We start from the raw sequence: 12,159 nt of genomic DNA, 5'->3' as shown, positions 1-12,159 counted from the left end.
TTCCCCTAAACCAGGACTGAAAGGAACGAATGAACTTCTGCAGGTGACAAGGACAAGGACAACTAGGCTGGAAAGTCATGGAGAGGGGAGGGAGGAATGTGTGCCCGCAAAAGGCTCTTCTTTCCCAAGGAAATGAGCTCATCCTAAGGAATGCATACGGAGGGAGCTCTGCCCAAATGTTCAAACATTAGCATCAAAATTAGAAAGGGGAGGGTTTGGTTTGGGTGCAGAGAGATTTGCATATGAAATTCTACAAAATTGCCAGACTACTTTGGAAACTATTTTTTGCCATGGAAACAAAGCCCATCTGTACAGGGTTTGTACTTGGATTTAGTTCTTTTTAAATATAATGAACCTGGCTCCCTTTCCTTTTATATAAGTAGGGGAGTGAGGAGGAGGAAGGGAGTCCAGGTTTTTATTTTTAGAGGCAGGAGTAAGTCGACATCGCAGCAGGGCCGTGTGCTCCCTCTGCACAGCGACGTGGGGCTCGCTGCAGCAGTAGCGAGGACAGGAGGAGACAGAGCTGTCGGGAGCCGGCGTCTGCAGAAGAGCGATGCTGCAAGATGGGGACACGCGTCTGTCCAGGGAGGGAGAACGCGCCGCAACGACACTGAGGCTCCCCGCCTGGGCTGCGGCGGCCCTAAGCCAGCAGGTGTTGGCTGGAGTCATGCGGGGTCCCACCCTTAGGCTCTTTCTCTGTGGCACTTGGACACCTGCCACATGACGGATCGCCAGGGTTTGCTCTCCCATAGATTATCCTGTTTCCCGTGCGCCTGGCTGCCCCACAGAGTGCGGGGACTGTGTGTGGCTTTTGTCTTCCTGGCCCCGCTCCCTCTCCTCTCCCCTTCTCCCCGCTGGCCACCAGTCCCATGGCACCTACCCCTACACAGCCTTGTCTTCCCACAGCAGGCAGCCTGTTCCCAAAAATGATCCTTCCAGCTTCATCCTTGTACTACCCAATCCCGTGGGGTCTTCCAGAAGCTACCCATCTGCTCCCTCCTCTGATTCCCTCAAGAGTCACGGAACCTGCTGCTCTGAGCAGCTCGCCTCTGAAGCTGGTGTGAGGCCGGGCCAACGTGTCTCATATTTAGGTAAGCCTCTCTACAAAAATGCCACCATCGAAAAGTCTGATCTCAGAGAGAAATGAATTTGGAGGTGATCATTCTCATTTTAAAGAGGTCCCTTGCTTCCAGGTTCCAGCAAGCTCACCAGCAGCCCTGAGGACTTCTCAAAGTACGGTCGCTGTGGCCCCAGCCCCGGAACCACGCAGAGAGTAGGTTAAAAATGAGGCTTCCAGGCCACACTGCACAGTCCCACAGAGTCGGAATCTGCTAGAACCAGGCTCACCACTCCCCAGGGATTTTTATCCACACCGATCTCTGACAGTCAGTTTACAAAACCCAGCTGACGTGCAACTGCTTGGGGACACATTTGCTGTATAAAACAAGTTCTGCCTCTGCGAGGTAAGCCCTGGCTGGGAATTGTTACCCACTTCCCATCCCACTCCTGGACCCTGAATAGCACGATTACAGGACAGGTAACATGTGTGAAAGTGAGGCATGATTTCTGAGGTAAAAATAGCTACAGAACGCAAAACGCCTGGGCTGCTGCGGAAACCCCCCTCCCTGAGGGACTGGAAGGTAGCAGGTGACCTGCTCTCCGGGGGCAGCTGGGGAGAGGCGCCAGTCTTACCCAGGCGGGGCTGTGCGGGGAGCCACCCCGGGGAAGCAGCAGCTTGACGATGTCCAGGTTGTTGTGATGGACGGCCACGTGCAGGGGGGTCAGGCCATTCTGCAGAGGACAAAGACAAAAGAGACCAGATGTCACTCCCACGGACTTTCTCCCAGGGCTCCCTTTAGGCATGGCAGCACCTATTTTACACAGTAAAATCCTGTTTAAAATCCTTCCCAGGCCAGTCTTAACTTGGAGTCACGACAGAATGTCGGGACAGGACCCAGAGCCCTGTGGGAACCAGAGGGGACGTGGGCAGTGAGGTCAGCACATTCACCCAGAGAAGGCCGTCGAGTCTTTCCAAACGGATAAGGCCGTTGACAGAAAGGCCAGTCTTTCCAAAGGGCGTTCTCTCTCGATGCTACCCATGGAAACATGAACAGGCCGGGTGCAGTGGCTCGCACCTGTAATCCCAGAGCTACGGGAGGCTGAAGAGGGAAGATCACCCGAGCCCAGGGTTTGAGACTAGCCTGGGCAACATAGTGAGACCCTGTCTCTATAATTTTTTTTTTTTTTTAAGTTAGAGCCGGGCATGGTGGCACCTGCTTGTAGTCCCAGCTACTCAGGAGGCTGACACCCAAGGATGGTTTGAGCCCAGGAGTCGAAATTGTAGTGAGCCATAATGGCACCACTGCACTCCAGCCTGGGCAACAGAGAGAGACCCCATCTCAAAAAAAAAAAAAAAAAGAAAAGAAAAAAAAGGATGGACAACATAAGCAAGAGATGGAATCTGCAAGAGCTGAATTCCATCCTCTGTTCTTGCCTCTAACCTGAGAGCTGCAGGGGAGGGCGGGGTTCAAACTCACTTTTCCAGCAGCATTCGGGTGTGCGTCCCGCTCCAGCAGCAGCTCTGCCACCCGCACCTTCCCGTACTTGGCCGCCACGTGCAGAGGGGTAAATCCTTTCTGAGGAGAAAGACAGGCCGTCAGGACATCGGGGCCTCAGGGCTGTCCTCTCTGAAGAAAGGGCAAAGGAGGCTGCCCCCTTCCGCTGGCATGGAGATGCCAATAAAAGCAAAGGCACAGCCATTTTTGAGCCCTCCAGGAGGCTGAAGACCTGAGGAGTGGGCAGGCATCCCTGCACTTGCTGTACACACTCCTCTGGCGAGAGGGTCTCGACCACCTCGCAGTGGTAGTTGATTGCTGGCTAGCTGAGGGCAGGGTATGAGTCTTAATCCTTCTCATATTCCCAGAACCCATCTGTGACTTGCCCAAAGCAGGTTTTGACTAATAATTGTGCCATGATAAATGGACGAAGGCTGGCTGGGTGTGTGAGAAGCTGTGGTTGACCTCCCGTTTTGGGGAAGGATGGAGACACATCGGGCTTGCAGGTGGCAGGCAGCCCCGAGTGTGATGACCCTTCCAGTTGCTTGCAACATCACTGAGGTGACAAAGAGAACCAGGCACGAATTCCCCTCCAAGCCCCAGGCCTGGCTGAGTGAGCCTGTTGCTTCCTTAGACCGAGAGGAGGGAGGTTGTACCTTGGTCATGCAGGCCTGGGATGCTTCCTTTTCCAGAAGGGCCAGGACTGTTTCCACGTGGCCCTCACGAGCTGCGATGTGCAGGGGCGTGTGCCCAGCAGTGGTGGCCAGGTTGGGGTTGGCATTGTTTTCCAGCAGGAGCTTCACCATGTTTGTGTGGCCGATGCGAGCTGCACAGTGAAGTGGGGTCTGGTCATCCTGGACCCCAAAGCGAAAGCAAAGAAGAAGAAATGCTGATGTTACCAAATCCAACTTTCCATCTTACAGAGAAGCAAGGCAGGGCCCAGAGAGGGCAAGTGACCTTCTCAAGGTCACACAGCTAAGAAGATGAAGAGTCAGGGTTTGAATCAAATCTCTGAGTTACAGGAACCAATATGCTGTATCCTACTGAATCCTTACAACAGCTCTTCAAGTGAGCTGTTATTTCTACCTAATTTCCCAAAGACCCAGCCCTCCCATCTGTAAAATGGGAATAATAACGTCTACTTGCTAGGGCTCATCTGGGATCAAGCAGATAATGCACACGTTTCTGCGTTTGTGCATAAAAGGCACTCAATGCAGTGTGGTTGCTCATCCGTCTCCCACATCCTTTCTGAGAGGATGCGCTTGTCTTTCTGCTTGAACTCTACTTTGATTTTCTCTGTGCTGGGGTCAGGGGAGTCTCAACTGCTGACAGAGAATGAGGACTTTTCCATCCACACCCCCAGCTTCCTGTTTCTGAATGCTGCTGTCGAGCTGCCTGGGCCAGGTCTCATGGGGCCCAGTTGGAGGCATCCCTCGAGGGCCCCAAACACAAATCACAGGCCTGACTCTAAGGAGAACCCATCGTGGCCTGTGGTTAGGAAGCCTGCTGTTGGCCGAGCGAGCAACTGGCAAACTCCACAGCTCTTCTCACTGCCTACTCCTCCAACCCCTGCAAAATGTGCTTACAGCAAGGGGGAATCCTCCAGTTTTAAATCAAGTAATTCTTGCCTGATTTTCACTGGCAATGCTTTCTTCAAAAGGTTGCCCGCCTCCTTACACGGCAACTGTCGTCGTTAGCCCAGGACATACTCAGCCCAACCATGCACCTTGGACTTTCCTTATTTTAAAGAAATGTGGCTCTAATGCAAAAATATCCCTGGTCTTCTCAAACCCCCTGCAAAGCAGAGTCGGAGCACGCGGAGCGGCCTGATCGGGATGAAAAGCGATCCCCAGGCCACAGTACTGCAGCCCTGCCTGGAATGAGGATGGGTTCTCTGCACAGTGCTGGAACTGCTCATATCTGAAACCCTTCCCTTCCTGCCTTCACAACTCACCTTGGCCTTGGCATTGACTTTGGCTTTGTTCTGGAGTAAATATTTGGCCACTTCCGTGTGCCCAGCTCTGGCTGCCATATGTAGCGGGGTCTCCACTTTCTATAAAATAACAAAATTGTAGAACTGTTCATACATGCCTGCTGTCCAAAACTGCACACACAGAGCTAGGAAGTGCAGCTTCAAGTGGCTTGGTGGGTTTTTGTCCAAGAGGTGGAGTTGCCCCAGCAGGCACTCTTTAGTCTGGTGTGGGTGCTTGTGTGCCTGCGCATGTATGTATGTGTGTGTGTGTGTGTGTGTGCACGTGTGCAGGTGCAGGCATGTATGTGAGTGCATGTGTGCATCTGTATATTCTAGGTACACTTAAAAGTAAACCCCAGAGCTAATGAATATTCAAAAATGTAAATGTATTCCCAGTGAACACTTATAGACGTTCCAAAATTATTGTCCAAAACAAAACCTCCAAGGTTTACGGATGTGTGAGAAATTTCATCCAGAAAGCGTCAGTACACGGGGATGTCCTCCCCCAGTCTGAAGCATTGGCTATTCTGGGAATTGTAGCTCTGTCCCCAGAGAAGAGGCCCGGGAGCACTGGTGAAAGCTGCCCTCTGAACTCTTGGTCTAGAGGAGCAAGTCCCTTGACTGCCTGAGGGCTTACCACGTTGGAGACGTTGGGCGATGCCCCCCGCTGCAGGAGGTTCTTCACGATGGGAAGGTGCCCCATGAAGGAGGCCACGTGGAGAGGTGTCAGGCCAGACTGAAACAGACAAGGGCAGAGTGAGATAAGTGGGGAGTCTTTCCGCTCCCCTGAAGAAGAGAGAACCTGACGGCATCTAACGCTTTCACAAATGGTTTTCCAAGAAAATGGAGTTATATGAGGTGGGTTTGCTTCCAAGAAAATGGTTGGAGAAAAAAATTACCGTGGGCAAGTCGTGCCCACTCTTACAACTTGCAAAAATTGTGTCTGATCTTGGAAAGCTCCATGAGACTTGACTCATGTTCCCCTGTCTTAGTCACCTCTAATTCATTCCTTCCAGCAGTCCAGACTTGCAGACGCACACACCCCTGCAGCCACACAAAGCTACAAAGAGCGACTCTTAGAGAAGGTGGGTCGGGGGAGACCACGGGCCTGCCCCCAGGCTCCTCTGCAGTCTCTCCTACCTCGGTGACCGCGTCAATTGAGGCTCCCGTCTTCAGCAGCAGCTCCATGACACGAACGTGGTTCTTTTTGCAGGCGATGTGTAAGGGGGTAAAGCCATTCTGCAGCCCACACAAAGGAAGACAGACAAGCAGGAGCTTACACACGGGCCCAAGGAACGCCCAGAAGACCACCTCGCTGCTCTAAAAGGCAGCTGCTGCCCAGGCCACCAGCAGATGCCCACAGACCAATCAATGAATTAATGCCAATTGATTAGTCTTACAATGTCAATTAATGCAAATCACGTAAGAGACAGGTGGCTCTCACTTGATGCACTACATATGTTCCTGAACATGTTGTTTATAAACCTTTTTAAAAAATTTATTCACATTTTGGATGCACTAAAAGATCCTGCTGTTTAAAGTCCCCTAAGGGTAAATTTACAATAAAAGAGTACTTTTGTGAAGCAAATCATGTTCCCTCTTCCCTGAAACCACTGATCATTTTTAGTGAAATGGATTTCTGCTCTAAAGTGTGATGTACTCTGAATATAAACTCTGACGGGCAGAAAAGTATGTTTGTTTTTGTCTGTTTTTTCAGTGCTTTACCCACTTAAGGCAGTGGTTCTCAAACGTGGGAGGTGGTGGTGGGGGGTATCATTTGCACCTCACCGCCAAAACATGTGGCAATGTCTGGGGACATTTTTTATTGTCAACTAGGGAAGGAGAGCTATGAGTGCCTAGTGGGTAGAGGCCCGGGATGCTGCTAAACATCCTACAACACATAAGACCACAAATATCGACCCCAAATATCAATAGTCCTGAGGCTGGGAAATCCCAACTCCCCTACAATAGCATGTGGCCTGCGGGCATTGCTCAGTGAAAGCTTTTTTGAGTGAGTGAGTGAGTGAATGAGCCATCCTCTGCCATCCCTGGAGGATATCCTGCCCCTCAGTTCTGCTGCCCTGGAAAGGGGCAGAGAGGAGATGTGGTTACGGGCATGCTTAGTGCAAAGCTACAGTCCTACTGGATCCCCAGACCTCCCTGGGAGCCCCTGTCCTGGTAAGGAGGCAGAGGAACCACAGAAGGGATTTGCTCTGGGCTTGAGCTTCCCTTTACACGAGTGCCATGAGAACTGCAAGCCCCTCTGTGGACGAAGGATGCTCAGCTCCAGCCACCTCACTCATCCCCAAAGCAGCTCAGAAAGCCACGCAGCCCCTAAGGAATCACTCAGCTCCAGGCCTGACTCCACTGGACAGGTGCCCCAAGCCTGTATACCTACCATGCAGGATGCTTCCTGAGTCCGGTTTCCTGGGCCCAAACTCACCCCTGACCTCGGCCTGGTCACCAGGGGCAGGGGTCGATACCTAGCTGGGTGTGCAGTGGAGGGTGCAAGAGGGGTGCACACAGGGCCCCCACCATCCTGTGCTGTCACACCCCACTTCTCAGGCCTCGAATCTGGGGAGCTCTGGGCACCTGCCGCCCTTCCCACAGGTCCAGCCATGCCTCTCTGGTCCTGCCCTGAGCCTGCCCTAACCCTCTGCACCTTCTCCAGCAGCCCCCCACTCACCAGGGCTCTGGAGTTGGGTTTGGCCCCTTTATCCAGAAGGACCTTGGCCACCCTGTGGTGTCCGCAGTGGGCAGCCACGTGGAGCGGGGTCAGGTGGTCCAGGGTGATGTCATCTATCTCTGCGTCGTATTGCAACAGGAGCCGGACACAGTCGAGGTGGTCTCCCTGAGCCGCCATGTGAATTGGGGACAGGCCGTTCTGGGTAAAGAGGAAAACACAAGCAATCACAAAGCCTTCTGGGGCCCGAGCATGGAGATTCAGGACGACTCCAACGTCACTCCCTACTTCTTCCCTACACGATGCTTCCACAAGGCTCCGGAGGGAGCTTGGCTCACCCTGGCCTCCACACTTCTGCCAGTCTCTGACCACAGACATTCTCCTTTCCACCTGGCCAAACCTTCAAAGCCATCTCCAGCAGCCCCATCTCTTCCAGAAAGCTTTCCCTGACCACCCTAGACTCCAGTGGGCTTTCCTTATCTGCGCCATGCACTTGGACCTTATTCTCATATTTGCCCAATTACATTCATAGTTAACTGTTTAGGGGAGTGTATCTTTTCATCTTTTCTCTTTACTTGTATGCCTCTTAAGATCAGTGACTGAGCCTAATATTTCTTCTTAAATGCCCCACAGTGCCCAGTAAATTCATGTAATACACATTGTGGTCCTTAAATTATGCAATTTTGAATAAATGAATGAATGAATGATGATAAAATAGAACTTGGATCTAAATCCCTCTGTTCCTTGTCCCTGTCAAATGCAGTTCAGTTAAAGAAAATTCATTAAGGATACTCATTTCTCAAACAGCAATTTGCTGAAAAAACATTAAAGAGAGAGGAGACTCACTCATTCATTCAGACATTAATTCAACACATACTTATCAAGTGATTAATATGCTCCTGGTATGGGTTAAGCTCTGTGGAAACAGAAGAGAACAGACATAACCCCTGGCCCAAGGAAGCTTGTAGACAAACATGGTGGTGTCTTTCAGTGCCCTGAAGTGGGATGAAAAATGATCAAAGCACAGAGGTGAGAATCAAACAGATGGCGTCCCTGATGAAGGAGGGGCACCGGGAGGGAGGAGGTGAGGCCTAAACTAGGACTTGAAAGGAGCTGAATGGAAGTTCACCAGGAGGACCAAGGAGAAGAACACCCTAGTGAAGGGAGCAGCATGGGCAACATCACAGAGGCAGCTACCCTAGGGGAACCCAGGGGCCTCCATGCAGTTCGACAGGCCAGGGCAAAGTGATGGCAAGCATGGAGGCGGGCTGGAGAGGAGCCCGGGGCTGCGCCAAGAAAGGCTAGGAGCTCAGGACTTGGGACTTCAGCTTTTCGAAAGTGGAAATGAGAGGATTTTCATCAAGGAAGACGCAAATCAGGTTCCATGACAGCAGATGTTAGTGTTACAGGCTGAATTAGGTCCCAACAAAATTCATATGCTGCAGTCTTAACCCCCAGGACCTCAGAATGTGACCTTGTTTGGAAACAGGGTCTTTGGGGATGTAATGAGCTAAAATGAGGTCATTAGTGTGAGTTCTAATCTATGACTGGAGTCCTTAGAAATAGGCAGATTTGGACACCTGCACAGCAGGAAGATGCCACATGAAGATGAAGGCAGAGGTCAGCATGATGCTTCTATAAGCCAAGGAAACCAAAGATTGTGCTCAAACCACCAGAAGCTTGGGGAGAGACCTGGAAAAGATGCTCCCTCAGAGCCTCAGAAGGAACCGACCCTGCCAGGCACTGTAGCTCACCCCTGTAATTCCAGCACTTTGGGAGGCCGAGGTGGGCATATCACTTGAGGCCAGGAGTTTGAGACTAGCCTGGCCAACAAGGTGAATCCCCATCTCTACCAAAAATACAAAAATTAGTCAGGTGAGGTGGCATGTACTTGCAAGCCCAGCTACTTGGGAGGCTGAGGCATGAGAATTGATTGAACCTGTGAGGTGGAGGTTGCAGTGAGTGCAGATCACACTGCTGCACTCCAGCCTGGGTGACTGAGCGAGACTTCATCACACACACACACAAAAAAAGGCCAGGCACAGTGGCTCATGCCTGTAATCCCAGCACTTTGGGAGGCTGAGGCGGGCGGATCGCCTGAGGTCAGGAGTTCAAGACCAGCCTGGCTAACATGGCGAAACCCTGTCTCTACTAAAAATACAAAAATTTGCCAGGCATGGTGGTGCATATCTGTAATCCTAGCTACTCGGGAGTCTGAGGCACAAGAATTGCTTGAACCCAGGAAGTGGAAGTTGCAGTGAGCCAAGATCATGTCACTGCACTCCAGCCTGGGCGACAGAGAGAGACTCTGTCACAAAAAAAAAAAAAAAGAACCAACCCTGCTGACACCTTGATCTTGACCCTCCAGCCTCTGAAAGTGTGAGACAGTAAGTTTCTGTTGTTTAACCTACTCAACGTGTGGTTCTTTGTTAGGGTGGACTGAGCTAACTCAGTTAGTTACACTTGCATTTCAGAAAGGTTGTACCATAGTTCCCAATGGAAAAGTCACATATTCTCATATTCTCAGAAAATACTTTTCATAAGCATTCCTTTCAGCCCCATTCTAATGATCTGGATAATAAAACAAAATATCTTAACTTCTGGTCATGTATTATGTTTAAATACAGCACTCCTGGAAAAATGTTGGGAATTTCCTGACCTAATAATCTAACTGATAGTAGCCATTCTACTTTCATTTAGCTGAGGAGTTTCACTGTTAGATATACTTTTGAAGACATTATCTCACATGGTCATCCCAACAATCCTAGGAGAGAGGGCGGGGGCTCTCCAGATGAGGAAACTGAAACACAGAGAGGGCAAGACACATGTTCAGAGTCACACAGCAAATCAGCCAAGGATGGAGGGTTAAATGAGAGACTGCTTTAGTAGAGGACACCCTCATGCAACAGCACACACAGACACAAACAAGAGCCAGTGTGGGGACTATGAATCATGACCCAAATTAACGACAGCTCTACAGAACAGAACATGATAATGTGTCGGGAATAAATCAGCTCTCACTGTATGGACTGAGCCATCATTTCATGACAGAACTGCTCGTGGGAAACATCCTGGGTAGCCGTGAGTGGGCCTGTCTTCTGCCTTGCTCTGCTCTGACACAGCTCAATTCACGGGGCAGAGGGCCTGGAGCAGGCTCAGGCAGCTCTATGTGGCTGACAGCTTTCTTCCCTGGAAGACTTAAGTCCTTATGTTAGAATCACGTAACAAGCCTTTTCTCCGGCCTGTAATGGAGCCTGAGAAGAACTGTGTTTTTTTCTTTTTAACTTTGCTTTAGTCTGACCCGGGCTCTGAAGACTTCTCAGAGTACTTAGTGCCTGTCTTTTCTGGAGCTAGGAAGGGAGACATGGGGATTGATCTAGAGCAGTAGTAGGCAAACTATACAACCTGTGGGTCAAATCTGCCCCGCCACCAGTGTTGGTCAATAACGTTTTATTAGAACACGGGCCCTAGTTTGCATATTGCCTATGGCTGCTTTTCTGCTACGTTGGCAGTGTTGAATCACTGCAACAGGGACCATGGCCTGCAAAGCCTAAAATTGTCTAACACCTGGTCCTTTAGATAAAAAGTTTGCCGACCCTGATCTAGTTATGAATTAGAGCTACACTGAGTGCCTCCTATGTGACAGGCCTTGTAATAAATGTCAAAGGTGCTATTCATTTAGTAGTATTAGCATTTCTGTTTTACAGAAATAGGATTTGATGCCAGGTCTGTTGGACCTGGAGCCCTGCCTAAAAAATGCTCCTCACAGGAAGGAAGCACACACCTTGGTTTTGGCTTGGATTGGTGCCCCGTGGTCCAGCAGGATCTCTGAGATTCGCACGTGCCCATTTCGAGCTGCACAGTGGAGAGGTGTCAATTCGTCCTTTAAAAGACAGAGTCAAAAACAGAAAGCCCAAAAGGCAGCTATCAGAGGTCATTGGAGAGAAGACTGCCTATGGCATCGTCCCAGCCCACGCGAGTGCTGACGTTTCCTCAAGCACCAGCTCGACCTCAGCACAGTTTTACTACTGCCTCCCACTGCACGCGGCACTGCCCAGAATACCGCTGCAGGCAGCTCCAGGAGGCTGCTGGTGCATCCCTAACTAGGTCACCAAGGGCCCGCTGCTCTGGGTGAGGTTCGTGAGGGGGGAACTCCCTCCCCCTGCCTGGCTGCGGAGCCTGCTGGCACCCACCTTGGTCTTGGTTTCTATCTGGGCTCCCCGATCCAGCAGTAGCCGCACCATGATCACGTTGCCCCTGCGGGAGGCGATGTGCAGGGGCGTGATGCCATTCTGAAGGGAGGAAGCAGGACATCAGGGTGCGTCATCCTTCCCTGGAATGCAGCTGCTGTGCACCCGCTCCCCATGTCCCCAGCCCCCAGCCCCCAGTCCTGCAATGGTGCTGTCAGGGCATTTCTAGTCTAAGACATTTTAAAACCTGTAAGGACCTGCCAACAGGATGGGTCATCCCACCACACCAGCCAAGCCCACGCCTCCCAGAGTCAACATAACTGACTGCAGGAAAGTCAGTTATTTGGAAATCACTCTCTGCCCTCCAGATTTCCCACTTCTAGGATGGGCAAATGGACTTTAGGGTTTTCTCAAGCAAAGCAGGTAGAAACTGGGTAGTGGATGGTCTGAAACCTGCCAGCAAGGAGGCTGAACAGACAGCAGGGCTGTTTGACCCACAGGCACTTCTGCCACTGGGATGAAATCCATGGTGCCAAGGCAGGAGCACCTGCTAGCCCCAAGCCCCCAGACAGTGAGGGCGCACCTGCCCCAGGTTACCTGTGGTGTGAAATTGACGCTGGCTCCCCTGTTGAGGAGTAACTGGGCCACGTTGAGGTTCTCGTAGTGGGCCGCAATGTGCAGGGGCGTGAATCCCGTCTAGGGCACAACAGAGGGGGAGAAACTTGTCATATGTGATTTACTTCTATCTCAGAGTCAGCC

The 12,159-nt window shown here is 51.2% G+C and overlaps 1 protein-coding gene across 17 annotated transcripts in view; it reads right to left on the bottom strand.

Annotated features, from left to right (window-relative positions):
- LOC105476533 (ankyrin 1) overlaps positions 1-12,159 on the bottom strand; it is a 244,720-nt gene that overhangs the window by 61,369 nt on the left and 171,192 nt on the right. For all 17 annotated transcript variants that reach the window (XM_011732528.2, XM_011732531.2, XM_011732532.2 and 14 more), the window contains exons 7-16: positions 11,998-12,096; positions 11,404-11,502; positions 10,995-11,093; positions 7,214-7,411; positions 5,668-5,766; positions 5,165-5,263; positions 4,510-4,608; positions 3,212-3,409; positions 2,538-2,636; positions 1,693-1,791 (exon numbers count right to left, since the gene is read on the bottom strand). In XM_011732528.2, the coding sequence (XP_011730830.2) occupies positions 1,693-1,791; positions 2,538-2,636; positions 3,212-3,409; positions 4,510-4,608; positions 5,165-5,263; positions 5,668-5,766; positions 7,214-7,411; positions 10,995-11,093; positions 11,404-11,502; positions 11,998-12,096 (1,188 nt within the window). The remainder of the gene's footprint in view (positions 1-1,692; positions 1,792-2,537; positions 2,637-3,211; positions 3,410-4,509; positions 4,609-5,164; positions 5,264-5,667; positions 5,767-7,213; positions 7,412-10,994; positions 11,094-11,403; positions 11,503-11,997; positions 12,097-12,159) is intronic.

The sequence above is a fragment of the Macaca nemestrina genome, chromosome 8, assembly GCF_043159975.1.
Source record: "Macaca nemestrina isolate mMacNem1 chromosome 8, mMacNem.hap1, whole genome shotgun sequence".
Lineage (NCBI taxonomy): Eukaryota > Metazoa > Chordata > Mammalia > Primates > Cercopithecidae > Macaca > Macaca nemestrina.
Note: the sequence above shows the minus strand (reverse complement) of the source record. Positions and strands in the feature narration are given on the sequence as shown.